Source organism: Equus caballus, chromosome 25 (genome assembly GCF_041296265.1).
Source record: "Equus caballus isolate H_3958 breed thoroughbred chromosome 25, TB-T2T, whole genome shotgun sequence".
Taxonomy (NCBI): domain Eukaryota; kingdom Metazoa; phylum Chordata; class Mammalia; order Perissodactyla; family Equidae; genus Equus; species Equus caballus.
The window spans coordinates 25,664,595-25,677,483 of NC_091708.1; the positions used below are offsets into that span (position 1 = coordinate 25,664,595).

The 12,889-nt window shown below is 45.4% G+C and overlaps 1 protein-coding gene across 1 annotated transcript in view; it reads left to right on the forward strand.

Moving 5' to 3' along the window:
• Positions 1-12,889, forward strand: part of SNX30 (sorting nexin family member 30) — a 115,662-nt gene that overhangs the window by 79,480 nt on the left and 23,293 nt on the right. The window contains exon 7 of the mRNA XM_014735967.3: positions 8,540-8,626. Coding sequence (XP_014591453.3) covers positions 8,540-8,626 — 87 coding nt within the window. The remainder of the gene's footprint in view (positions 1-8,539; positions 8,627-12,889) is intronic.

Consider the following 12,889-nt stretch of genomic DNA (forward strand, 5'->3'; position numbering starts at 1 on the left):
CTGAACCTCAAATTGTCTCTCAAGTGCAATTGTGGCTAGGTACATTCTGTTCTCTTTGGAGGTAGAGAGAAAGCATAGAAAAAGTAGGGTCATTACCAGACCATGTGGAACAGATGGACAATGTACAGTGAACAATGAGGGCAGCTTGTACTAGAAAGATGGTTGAAGACGTGTATTCCAAGGATGCTGTGGAGTGAGAGTGAACAGTGCCTGAGAGGGAGGGGTACCAAAGCTACCCTTAGGCCCAGATTCAAGTTAAACACCCTGTAGACATCTGAAGGTGAGCCCTTTTATGGGATTTCACATCCTATAGATGATGTGTGTGTCAAATGTAATTAGGCTAGAGATGGGCTGAGAGAGAACATCTTAGAGTTCTTACCAAATTTCTGGCAGCGCCTTTGAAAAAATTTATTTATTTATTTAAGATTGCCCCTGAGCTAACATCTGTTGCCAATCTTTTTCTTTTTCTTTTTCTCCCCAAAGCCCCCCAGTACATAGTTGTATATTCTAGTTGTAGGTCCTTCTAGTTCCGCTATGTGGGATGCCACCTCAGCATGGCTTGATGAGCAGTGCTAGGTCCCTGCCCAGGCTCTGAACTGGCAAAACCCTGGGCCACAGAGGTGGAGCGCACAAACTTAACCACTTGGCCACCGGGCCAGCCCCTGGCAGTGCCTTTTGAGTACTGGCATCATTATGACCAAGCCAAGACTTGGAGAAGCTTTATTTAAGAAGGTTAGAGCAGGCCCATCCTATTTCCTACACTGCCTTATTCATTGAAATCAGCGAATGCTTAATTGAATTTGACAATGTGGTGAATTTGGAACATTTACAGATGTATAACTATTGCATGTCTTGTATCTTGTTATTTTTAAGGGAGGAGTTTATCTACAAGTCAAAGAGCATGCTTATCTCCGAGGTCTTGGTGAATGACTAGGGTAGATAAAAGTCAAAAGGAAGAGTGGGTGGTAAGGAAAAGCCATACAGAGGAAGTGGCTTCAGTTGGAGACTTGAATGCCATATAGGAGTTAGCTGTGCAAGGATTGGAGGATCAAGCATTTTAGGCAGTAGGGACAGCCAGTGCAATGGTTCTAAGGCCGAAATGAGCTTTGGTGTGTTTGCAGAGCAGGAATATGAGTGGGAGGGGAGCCCAATGAGCAAAGGAGCAAGTGGGAGGAGGTGAGGTCGAAGATACGGTGTAGGGGCCAAGATGTATAGTAGCATTTTAAAGGCTGTGGCTAGTAAGAGTCTGGATTTTATTCTTAGGAATACGAGGGAATCCATTTGGTTTGATACAGGGGAATGACAGGATACAAGCTTTACTTTAAGAAGACATCTAGTGCTTAACTGGACTTGCTGCTGTATTAAAGCAAAGTAAGAAAGGGAGGAATTGAGGATGAGTCCTGGGGTTTTGGCTTCAGCAACTAGGCGGATGGTGGTACTCTTCATTGAGATGGGGAAGTCTGGGAGGAATAGATTGGGCAGTTGGGAATCAAGTTGTTTTAGCCATGTTGAGTTAAAAAATACCTGTTAGTCATTAAAGTAGACGTGTCAGGGCAGTTGATTATGAGCTTCAGTTCAGAGTGGGAAGAGATATTTGGGAGTCATTTATATGTAGATAAGATTCAAATCTATGAGACTGGAGGAGATCATCTCTTGACAGGAGACCAAGAAAAATAGTCTAGGCCTGCAGCCCTGAGCATGACAATGTTTAGTGGTCTAGCACCTAATTAGGAGGAGGAACAAGTAAAAAAGCAGCCTGAGAAGGAATGGTCAGTGTGGTAGGAGAAAAAAAGTAGAGGATTGCCCTAGTGAAGTCAAGAGAAATATTTTCAGAAGGAGCATGGTAGACAGTGACCATTGGATTTAATAATATGGAAGTCGTTGGTGATCGTGATTAGAGGTGTGACATGTAGATGCAGAAATTTGGGTTAAAAGATAGAGTTTGTCTTTGAGTTGGAGACACTTTGAACATTTCCAGATGGCTCTTTTCATCTGCTGATTTTTCAACTGTCAGATGGTTTCTTCAGCCTGCCCACCTTCTCCCCTCAAGGACCACAAGGTGGAACTAATGAGTCAGCTAGTTTATGCTTTCTTGGCCACTTCTGGTGCCTTTCATCAAAAGGAGACTTTCTGGAAGCTTGATTTGGGGGGAAAAAGTCCTTCTTCCTAAACAAAAGTGATTGTAGATTGAGGATCTAATTTCTTGAAAATATAAAGGAGCAGAATATGGAAATGTACATGATCTCAAATGTTTTAAAAAAATTAGAAAAATATAAAATTTAAAACTCTGAGCTTCCCAGTGATGACAGACTGAATACATATTTGAACTTCCTCTTCTTCATGGAACCACACCAAAATGACACTGGAATGATTTTTTTTTTTAAAGGCGTAAGCAACAGGAAGGGAATCGTTAGCAGACAATTGGGGACTAGGAAGCAAATTGAGAGGTAATGAGGGACTTTGGTGACTCAAAAAAGCTGCCTTTGAAGCTGACTCTGGGAAAAACTGAGAAGCCACCTCATTTACACTGTGGGATCCTTCAAAAAGGTGAAGAATTGGCAGCACCAAGTACCTCTGGGACTGAGAGAGAAAGATGGAGCTGAAGGGAAAATCAGGCAGGAATCTGTTAAGAAGCAGAGCTTCTGATTCAGTGAAGCCCGTCCTCCGCCCTCACACAGGGGCCACCGTCCCTTCTCCACTCTGGCAGAACTGGGGGCATGTTCTCTGGAGGGGTGAATAGAGGGTCTCTGGGCCAAGAGACACCAGGCACAGTTGAAGCTGGGGGCTAAAATCCTAAAGTCAGGGAGTTAAGCACAAGTTTACTGAATATTGAGACTCTTAGTCATTTTCACCTGCTTGGCTCTTAGCCTTATGTCTTCCCTGCAAGGATTAGAGGAGCCTTTTCTAGAAAATCTGAAGAGGCTAAGAGAAGAGACTTGACGATACTGGGTGAAGATCATCAATGAAATGAGCCAGCAGGGTCTCCACAGAAAATTGTCCACAAGCTGTCAGTGTGCAGAAAGCTTGCAGTCAGTTTTTTAGTGTTTCCCTCTTGGGTGAGGGGTCAGACAAAGGTCACCAAATATTTAAGGGAAGATTCTAATATAAATATCAAGTAAAAACAAAGAAAAAGTTTATTGAGTGAAACATCACTAAGGGAGAAAAAATTTCCAGGAAAGAAATGATTAATGTCATCAAAAAGAGAGGAGAACATGTCACAGCCATAAAACAAGAATTTTTGAAAATCCAGAGGCTGAAGAGCTCTTAGAAATTAAAACCATGATAGAAATGAAAACAAATAAAAAATAGAAGAGTTAGAAGAAAAAGTTAAGGAAATCACATATAAAGTGAGACAAAAAGACAGATGGAGGACTGGAGAGAAAAAATACGAAAATGAGAGGACCAGACCATAATATCCAACATCTGAATAACAGGAGTGCCAGCAAGAGAAGCAGAGAAATGGAAGCATCAAAGAGGTCATTCAAGAGAAAATGCTAGAAGTGGAGACATGAGGTATTACTGATTGCGCCTGAAAGATGAGATTATGGATGCCTTTTTTCCCCTCTTCTAAATTTTTCTTTATTTTCCAAGTATTCTATAACAAATATCTTTTAAAATTAGGGGGAAATCTGTGATTTCAGTACCACCTGCAGGGCCCTGGAACATTAACTCACAGGTTGTCCCATTTTTAATTGAATGAATGTGTAAAAAGGAGCATGTTGAAAAGGCAGCCTAAGTTCAATCATTTAATCAGAAGTTATGTCACCAAGACTAAGTCAGACTCATTTTCCTGCCTGTAGGTCCCAGAGGGCCACCCAAAAACAGGCCACAGGGCTATGCTGAGTGTTTGAGTTTTAGTCTCATTTGAGCTTCTTTCTTTCTTTATTGAACACTCATTATTCTACACGAATTCCTCTTGGGTCTTTTGGACTGTCAGCCCCTGGTGTACCAGGATGCAAACCATTCTGTCCTGTAATTCTCTACGTGTGGCTGAGCTGTTCCTATACTTTGTCAACCCTGCATCCTAATGTCCCTCTTACAAAGAGATTTGAAGCTTAAAAACCTTCCGGACTTGAGGGGGTTTCTTGGTAGCTGCTGACCTTTTGAGATGGGGGCTGTTTTGGGGCTGCCCTTACCTCCTACAAGTTTGTGAGCCCACAGCCTTACCAGGGAAAGACAAGAGCATGAGCTCTGTGGGCAGAGAAGGGGCTGTTGAGCTTTCCTGTTGATACTGACCATTGTGGCACTTTCTTGGAAAAAATCCAGTGTGGATGTTGAGAGCCAAACCACAGAATGCATCTGTGGCCTAACTTCCAGACACTTTTGTCATTGTAGTTTAATGGCTATTATTAGTTTGTTAGAAACATTTTAGATGACGGGTATTATGTTTCCACTGTTTAACTTTTTTTTTTAATGGAAAAATTCAAACATATCTAAAACTAGAGTAAAAGTATAGCAATCCCCCCCCACCCATCAGCCAGCTCCCACAGTTTGCTGGTGCACGGTCCATCTTGTTGTAGCCCTGCTCCCACCTGCTCCCAACCCCCACCCCCTGGATTATTTTAAAACTAATCTCAGGCATCATATCATTCCATACAATAATGTCTAGTACCTATCTCTAAAATACAAGCAATTCTTTTAAAAAAGAACCACATTATCATCATACCTGAAGACATTTTTTTCTTATTATCCTCAAATATCCAATTAGTGTTCAGTCTCCTCAGTTGTCTCAGACACTATTTTTATAAATAGTCTTTATTTTCTTAATCAGGATCCAAATAAAATCCATACATTGGTTAATATGTTTCTTAAGTATCTTTTAAATGCCTCACATCTATTTATTTTTCCTTGGAATTTATTTGTTATAAGAAACTGAGTCATTTTCCCTCTCTATGTTTGAAAAGAAGGGTAGTGAAGTTCCAGATTACTAGGACCATTTCAAAATTGTGATGAAATGCTCTATATTAAAAGAATACAGGGGCCAGCCCCGTGACCGAGCAGTTAAGTTCGCGTGCTCTGCTTCGGTGGCCCAGGGTTTTGCTGCTTCGGATCCTGGGCGTGGACATGGTGCCACTCAGCAGGCCATGCTGAGGCGGCATCCCACATGCCACAACTAGAAGGACCCACAACTAAAAATATACAGCTGTGTACTGGAGTGGGGGGGGCGGGGGCGTGCGGCGGGGCTTGGGGAGAAAAAGCAGACAAAAAAAGAAAAAAGAAGATTGGCAACAATTGTTACCTCAGGTGCCAATCTTAAAAAAAAAAAAAAAAAAGAATACAGCATTTAAGAGAAATTTATTCCGTGTCTCTAGTTAAAAATCACCTTCTCATCAAGGCCCTCCCTGGCCACCCTGTGTACAATTCCACCATCCCCCAAACCCTTGGCACCTTACATCCTCCTCTCTCGTTTTCTTTTTCTCCTCAACCCCTAACACTACCTTACATGCTCTGTATTAATATATCTTATTTGTGTATTGTCTGCCTCCCCTCTAGAATGCAAGCTCCATGAAGGCAAGGGTTTGTGTGTTTTGTTCTCTGTCTCCCCAGCACCTAGGTAGATGAATGAAGAAATGTGGAGGAATCAGGGCGGAAACAGGGCGGATGGCTCTGTGGAGGAGGGGCACTGGGACACACAGTGTAATGAGAAAATTACTCCGCGCACTGCGCCTTTTTGATTTCTGGTATCTACTGGAATCAGAAATCCCTATAAAGTTCTGTGAGAAGCTCAAATGATGAATATCTTTTGCTTGTCACTCAGTGGTGGAGGGACCACTCTGTCGAGGCTGACTCTGTCTGTTGGTCCTTTCACCCCATACAGGCTCAGGCCCGATCAACCACAGGCTGGTTTGACCAGTTTTATCGAGCCTGGGTTGTTTGTGGATGGGGGGGGCCAGTTCTTTGGGACCATCACCGATGGGGTGCAAAAGTCCTCTCAACAAGGACAGTAGTCTTAAACAGTTTATCTTAATTCAAAACATGTTTCCCAACCCTTAGTGTGGTTGGGTGGCAGGCAGACTGGGAAACCACCGACTGTCCTGGAATGCAGCAAGAAAAGCCTGAGTCACCACTGTGCTATTAGCCAGCGATATGGCCTCAACCAGGTCCCTCCACTATACCTTAGTGTTTTTGACTATAAAATGGGGGTAGTACACTCTCAACTCTGCAGGGCTGTTGCGAGCTTTTATTGTCGTTGCAAGGTGTTTCTGCTGCCTGGTGATGCGGGGATGTTAGCACAGATCCTCCAGTCAGCCTACATGAGAAAGCAGCGTTCTGGCCACTCCAGGTGAGGTTAGAAGTTAGCAGTGACTGAGGAAACAGATCTACCTCTCCTCTGGGCCACGGAAGGCCCCAGGTAACTAGGGAGGGAGTATGGCTGAATCATGGGGTCCCCACACCTGCTTTGGGAGTAGGGAGGGGAGATACATTTCGGCTGTTTTAACTGTGTGGAGCTGACACGTCTCCTCTGACCATGCCTCCCTGCCTCCGGGCCTTGGCAAGCTTAGCAGAGAGACTTGGAGAAGAAGAGGGGCAGGCAGCCCCACACCACGCTGACTGTATTCCAAGGCATTGTTGTAAAAGCATTTCTAGCCTTGGTTATGAAGTTCTTGCCACACTGACAGCGTGTCATGCAACAGCTCACCCTCGTTCCTACAACCCCATTCCTAGTGTAGATGTGTGCTTGTCCCAATAAGAACAGGCTTGTTAAGTAAGGCGTGCTATGAAGGGAGAACACGGCAGTGATAAGGATTCCAGTCAACCCACTTCCTGCTGTCCCATTGTCCCTCCGAGAACCACATTCGCGTCTCCATGGATAGCTTCTTGTGTTTATTTCTCTTTGGTGGAGATTATGATTCTTACTACTGCTGAGACCACACCAATAGATTTAGAATATTTTCTGGGCTCTATGAAATCCAGAAAGGACCCCTGATTTTTCATTATTTATTTTTACTTTATAGATCTGTGCTGTCCAATAAGGTAGCCATGAGCCATAGGGGGTTATTTAAGTTTAAATTAAAATTAAAAATTGAAATCCAGCTTCTCAGTCACACTAGCCATGTTTTAGGAGCTCAATCAGCACGTGGGGCTAGTGGCCATGGTATTATGGAACATAATGCACAGTGCAAAGCATGGAATGTCTCCGTCACAGCAGAAAGTTCTATTGAACAGCACTGTACACATTCCTACTCAAAGGTCGATGAGTGTGGGGAGGGAGCGTTAGAGCTCACGGGAGAAAGATGAGTGGCAAACAATGAAAAGTGAGCTATTGCAAGTTTTACCTCATGTTCTTCTCATGGTAAACACTTCTCAACGTAAATACTTACTTCCGGGGAAGACTCGAGGTTCCCTGTGTTGATGCGTTCTGTTAGAAGGTTGTCCCCAGAGTGCTCTCAATCCAGTTGTTCGTCACCTTTTAGCACATTGTCAGGGATACAAGGTGCCCACTGCTTAGCCAAGGAATGGCTCCCTCCTGCTCTGACTCCATCTCTGCTGGAAGGTCCCTATTGGAAAAGTGTGAGATTAGAAACCTTCCTAACAATTTGTGACTGCTGAGTTAGTGGGAAAGAAAATTCTTATCACACTTCGTTTGCCGTTTGTGATTCTACTAAAAGAAGAAAAAAGAAACCCTTGGATGAAACAGATGCTTTTCTAGAATGTTGACTGCAACCTTTTCTGTTCTACCTGGTGGGGTCTTAGCGGCAGAGCGAGGACTAGGTGAGGCAAGGGAGGTACCCAGGGCACGGATTTAGGGAGACACTCACGCTCAGGTGCTGACCTTGTGCTTACACAGGCCCAAGGGTAAGTGTCTCCTTAAATTTCATGTCCTGGGCGCCTGGCTTGCCTTACCCTAGTCTTGTGCAGGCTGGCTGTCTTTGAGCCCATTTGCTGCTCACTCTGGCAGCCTCGCTGCATGGCTCTAGGGATTGTGGACTTGTACGTAGCTCTTTTATCACAGGCAGCCTCGTGCTGCATCTGCACCTCTCCCCTAGCCAGAACCCCTCAGGTAGGAGCTGTATCTTTCTCTTTGTATACCTGGCCCAGAGTGGAGGACAAATAAGTGGCTAATAGATCAATGAGCAAATTGGTCCGCCAGGGATCAACTCGATAAATTAAAGTCAAGAACTCTCCTGACTTAAACTTTTCCATTAACAGTTCAGGAAATGTGCTGCATAGTCCCCTTGCCAAGCTCCACATTTCGGCATAGCTGAGTCCTCTCATCACTGTGGCTGTGGGGTGGGCACTGTTCCCCCACTTGCCCTTCTCTGGAATTCTGTCACTTTCAGCGTCAGGCTGAGCTCCTGCACTAGAAAGCTCAGTCTCTGAGGATGGTTCTCCTTCTCTCTGTCCGCCACCCCTGCTTCCTCCGGAGTCCATGTCACGTGTCACACCACAGCCAGACTGTCCTAGGAGCATGTGGCTGGGCCCGGCAGGCATGGGCCTGCCATGATGCGGAGAGGAAATAGGTAAAGAAGCAACTGCCTGGGGCTTGGAAGCCCCTGTGTGAACTCTGTGTTACATGCTTCGCCTTCTGCCTCCACAGAGCGTATTGAAGAAGAGGGACCAAGTGCAAGCAGAGTATGAAGCCAAACTGGAAGCCGTGGCTCTGAGGAAGGAAGACCGGCCCAAGGTCAGGGAGGCCACGGGGAGGGGTGGGCTGCTCTGGGCTGCAAGCTGTAATGGCCCTGCTGGTGCTAAGTGAATTCTTGTCCCCAGATACACCCGACTAAACTGGTCAGTGCCAGCCGGGCTGTGTTGATGCTGTTCTTTTCTTCTTTTTGCTCCCTTTTATGTCTTATTTCTGGGACTTCCTAATGTGCACTTGGGGTTGAGTTTTCTGCTGTTTCCTGAGATGTTTTTTTTAAAGACTCCCAGCTCTGCCATTCATGGGCAGTTCCTCTCTCCATAAAATGGGCTTGAGGAGAAAGGGGAAGAACAATCTAGATCAGTGTTCTCAAAGGTGTAGTTTGCCGTTTGTGGTTTACAGACTGGTAACTGATCCATGATGAAAAAAGTACAGAAGCTGAGAGTAAGCACTTTTATAGCAAGTTGACATTTGTCGAACACCCAAGGTGAGTGTTATCAAACTAGCGTGGAGAGTTGCATGTGGAGTGAGCTGCATACTAGTTATGCATAGTAGGACTACAGTGTGGTTCTATTGGGGGAAAAGCCAACAAAAAGTAGTCCTTTACCACGGAGTTTGAGAAGCCCTGATCTAGCTTGTTTCTGACTCCTTCTAGCTCCGGTGCTCTGGGTCTCGATGGACGACCACAGTTGTAAAAACGCACCTGTTGTAATGGTCACTCCCATTTGTTGCCTTTCTCTTCTTTGCATTTGTTGCAGCCAGGATTAAAAACAAGAGTAATGATTTCCAACAGGCAAATGCTTACAATGTGCTAAGCAATTTATATTATCTCATTTATTCCATACAACAATCATGTGGTTTAGGTACCATTATTATTGCCATTTGAGAGATGAGCAAACCGAGGCCCAAGATCACTCAGCTAGCAAGTGGTACAGCCAGGATCACATCCTACAGGCTGACCTGAGAACCTTACCAGTTACCATTATGTTACTCTGCTCCTTTTGGTTTGTAATTGGAAAGTGTATTTTTTTCTGAAAGCAGGGGTAGGGTAAGGAATGATATTAAAAAGATAAATAGCAGGGGCCCACATTTCAGAGAAATAGTTTGACATCAGAACTGTCTGTTTCTTTGTCTTCCTCTGTCTTAGTTCTCAGTGGTGCTGCTGGGCCAAGATACACCTGGAAAGGAGCCAGCTTTGGGAATTTGAAACTTGAATCTTGGAAATGACACACCTTGACCCCATATAGTATTTTTTTATATTAATTGCTTCACATGATCGCCACAGCAATCATCTGAGGCCCAGAGGGAAGGCATTGTTCTTTTCCAGTTCATGGGTGAGGAAAAACGAGGGGCACAGAGCAGCTCAGTAAATTGGCCAGCTTTGTCGAAGCCAAAGGTCTTTCTCCCACATGCTGGCCACAGCGGGCAGATAGCACGTGCTTGTTGCATTGCTCCGTGTGTCATTCATAGTGATCTACACCAGCGAGGGAAGGCTGCATACATCTTATGGAAAATCAGATGATAAGGATTGGGACTGTTGTCATTGGCCCAGTGTATGCAGCTGGGACTTGGCCCGAGAGCCAGGCACCCTCCCTTTTGTTCCTCTTGCCACAGGCTGTTGGCCTTCTATCCCATGTCACAAGGGAGATCATGGTGGAAATGCAGCTGTGTGCACAGCTGCCCTCTATCTTCCAGCTGCCTGTCCTGTTGTCTAGTTCTTAGCTGTCCCTGTGATATTCTGGAACGTCGTGCCATCTTCTGTGCCCATGTCTCAGTCTCATCAAAGGAATGACATGGAATACTGTGTTTAGATATTTAAAAATTTCATTCTAACAATTCAGCTCCCCGATATAAATAGAGAAGTCACTTTTCCCGGCTAGAGAGGGGAGGCGAGGGCAAGTTCTGCCACTGGCCTAGTTGGGAAGCTGAGGATCCTGTATTTAAACGATGTGTCCTAAATAGTTCTGTCAGCATTTATACCTGCTCAGCACTGAATACAAGCTTTTTCAGAGGCTGGTTTTGTCATTTAATATATGTTCAGCCCTATATGGGGTAGTTCCTTTCCAAAGACAGGAACTGGAGGTTATGAATAATAGACTGAAGAAAAGCTGGCTGCCCTCTGGTTTGCTGGCTGCCTGAAGGTCACACCTGCCTTAGAGCAGATGGAGCAGAAAGGACAGCTGTTTCTGGCTCCCACATTCTACTGGCTGGCTGTGGGGGCTCCCGCCTCATGCTCTGCCTTTTTTGCTGACCTGGGTGAATTCTCTTCTCCAAGTGGGTGTTCTTCCTGCTCTTGCTGCTCTCACCTCCCTGGAGCATCACTGAGCCATACGACTCATTCTCTAGGCCACAGGAGTTCTTACAAGAGGGGGACGGGTTTCTTTCCAGCCAGTGAGACTAACTCGTAGGTTCCAAACACACCTGCATTCTCTTAGCACACCACAAGTAGGTAGTCTTCGTCTTCTCTCTTTCTGGTGGGATGCTGAGCCATGCCAAAGTTCATTTTATTGCTTATTTAGCAATTGTGATATTTAACAACAAAACGGGGCATCATGATGGTGCTGTACCAGTGAGTGTGATCTAACAGTGGGGGCAGCAAAAATTGTGCCGCCAGTTTGGGATCTGGGGCAGCAGCTACTTGGATGGGCAGAGGATGTCTCTGTTGGTGGCCTGTCCAAGTCGACCATGGTTTGGTAGAAAGAGTGCAGGATTTAGAATCAGATGGTCCTGGGTTCAAATCCCAGCTCTGCCCCCAGCTTGGACCGATTTGCTCATTAGCCTTTGTGGGCTTCGTCCATGTGACTTGTGAAGATGTAAGGGTGGTAACAGATGCTCCGCTGGTGGACCCCCTGTTTCCCATACCGGCTCCAATTGTCTCGAGTAGGAATGCTGAATGAGAACTTATTTTCTGGGTTTATTGCCACTTATGTTTTTTCTTTTTTAATTAAAATTTTTTTCTGACCGCACTGTTTTGGGAATTGCTTCTTGTATCCTAAAGCTTCCCCTGCCTGCCCACTCCTTCCGAATGCCTATCCTCCCTGACCACCCAACAGCAGGTAGAGAGACATCTAGGAAATGAGTAGCTTAAGGTTTAGCTGTACTTTGTTTCATGTGGTTTTGAGCCTGCTTTCCAGAGCTCCTGTCGGTGAGATAAAAGCCAGGGTATCAGGAAGTCGGGCAGGGCTCATTCCACCCAAGGACTCAACGAGTTGCACTGTTAGTAACTGCCGTGGGAGCAAGCTGTTCACAGGTCCATGCGAGGGAAGGGGAGATTCTTGCCAAAAGATGGGCAGTTTTCACAGAGGAGGGCCCCAGGTCTGGGCATGTTAACAGAAGATCCAGGGGCTTACCTTGTTTTGAGGTGAAATCTTGAAAAGTTGCTCTGAAGAGTGAGGGAAAGTTGATTTTTGTGAAGCCATGGAGGGTATCAAAATCTGATCGCTTCTCTGTAGCCCAGAAGAAGAAAGTAGCCCCGCGGGTCTCTGTGACTCTCACTGCAAGTTTCACACTGGAGTGGACGTCTCAGGCTGAAGGAGTGAGCCCTGTGGCTCCAGCTGCTGGACTGGGAGCCCTTTGGCTGTGGCTCCTCCGTGTGTATGGAGGGCACACGGGGATGAGGCCTCCAGAGCTGAGGGAAAGTGTTAGTCTCATAGAATTTGAAGTTTTGCTTTGTTTTTAGGTTGAGGAAACTCAGCAGACCCTGAGGTGGTTCATTCTCAGGGAGATGGAGCTTTGTTGTGTCGACTTGGCTTTCCTCATTTTAATTTTGAGGTTAGAGAAATTACAGGCACTTGGTAGGGGGCTGGCTCCCTCCTGCATCTGTCAGGACCACAGACTTGTAGAAATCTGAGAATCTGACCCTCCTTAGAAGCTAGGGAGGCCTTCAGAGCTAATACTCGAAGCAAAGAGGCGCCGAGGAATTGCACGTAAACTGGACGGGAAGCATACATACCCTAATGTGCACGTGAGGGTAAACTGAGGGCGGGGGGATGTGCATGTTTTGCACTATTCTGCATTTGACTCTTTTCAATGCTAATATATTCATGAGCCCCTAGTTCAAAAAAGAACAAAGAAGGGAAGCCAAGAGAGAATGCAAAAGGTAAAAAAAAAAAAAAAAAAAAAAAAAAAGGAGGGGGAGAGTGCTATCTTAGGCCCTGACCCACAGCTGGCCTACTAGTGGGTACAGTGCCAGGTGAAGAGGCTGTTGGAAATGGGTAGTGTTATTGTGGAGGTGAGAAGGTGTGTGATGTGGAGGTGGGGGAGCAGAAAACAAGACGTACTGAGCAGTCACTTCTCAGGTGGAGCCCA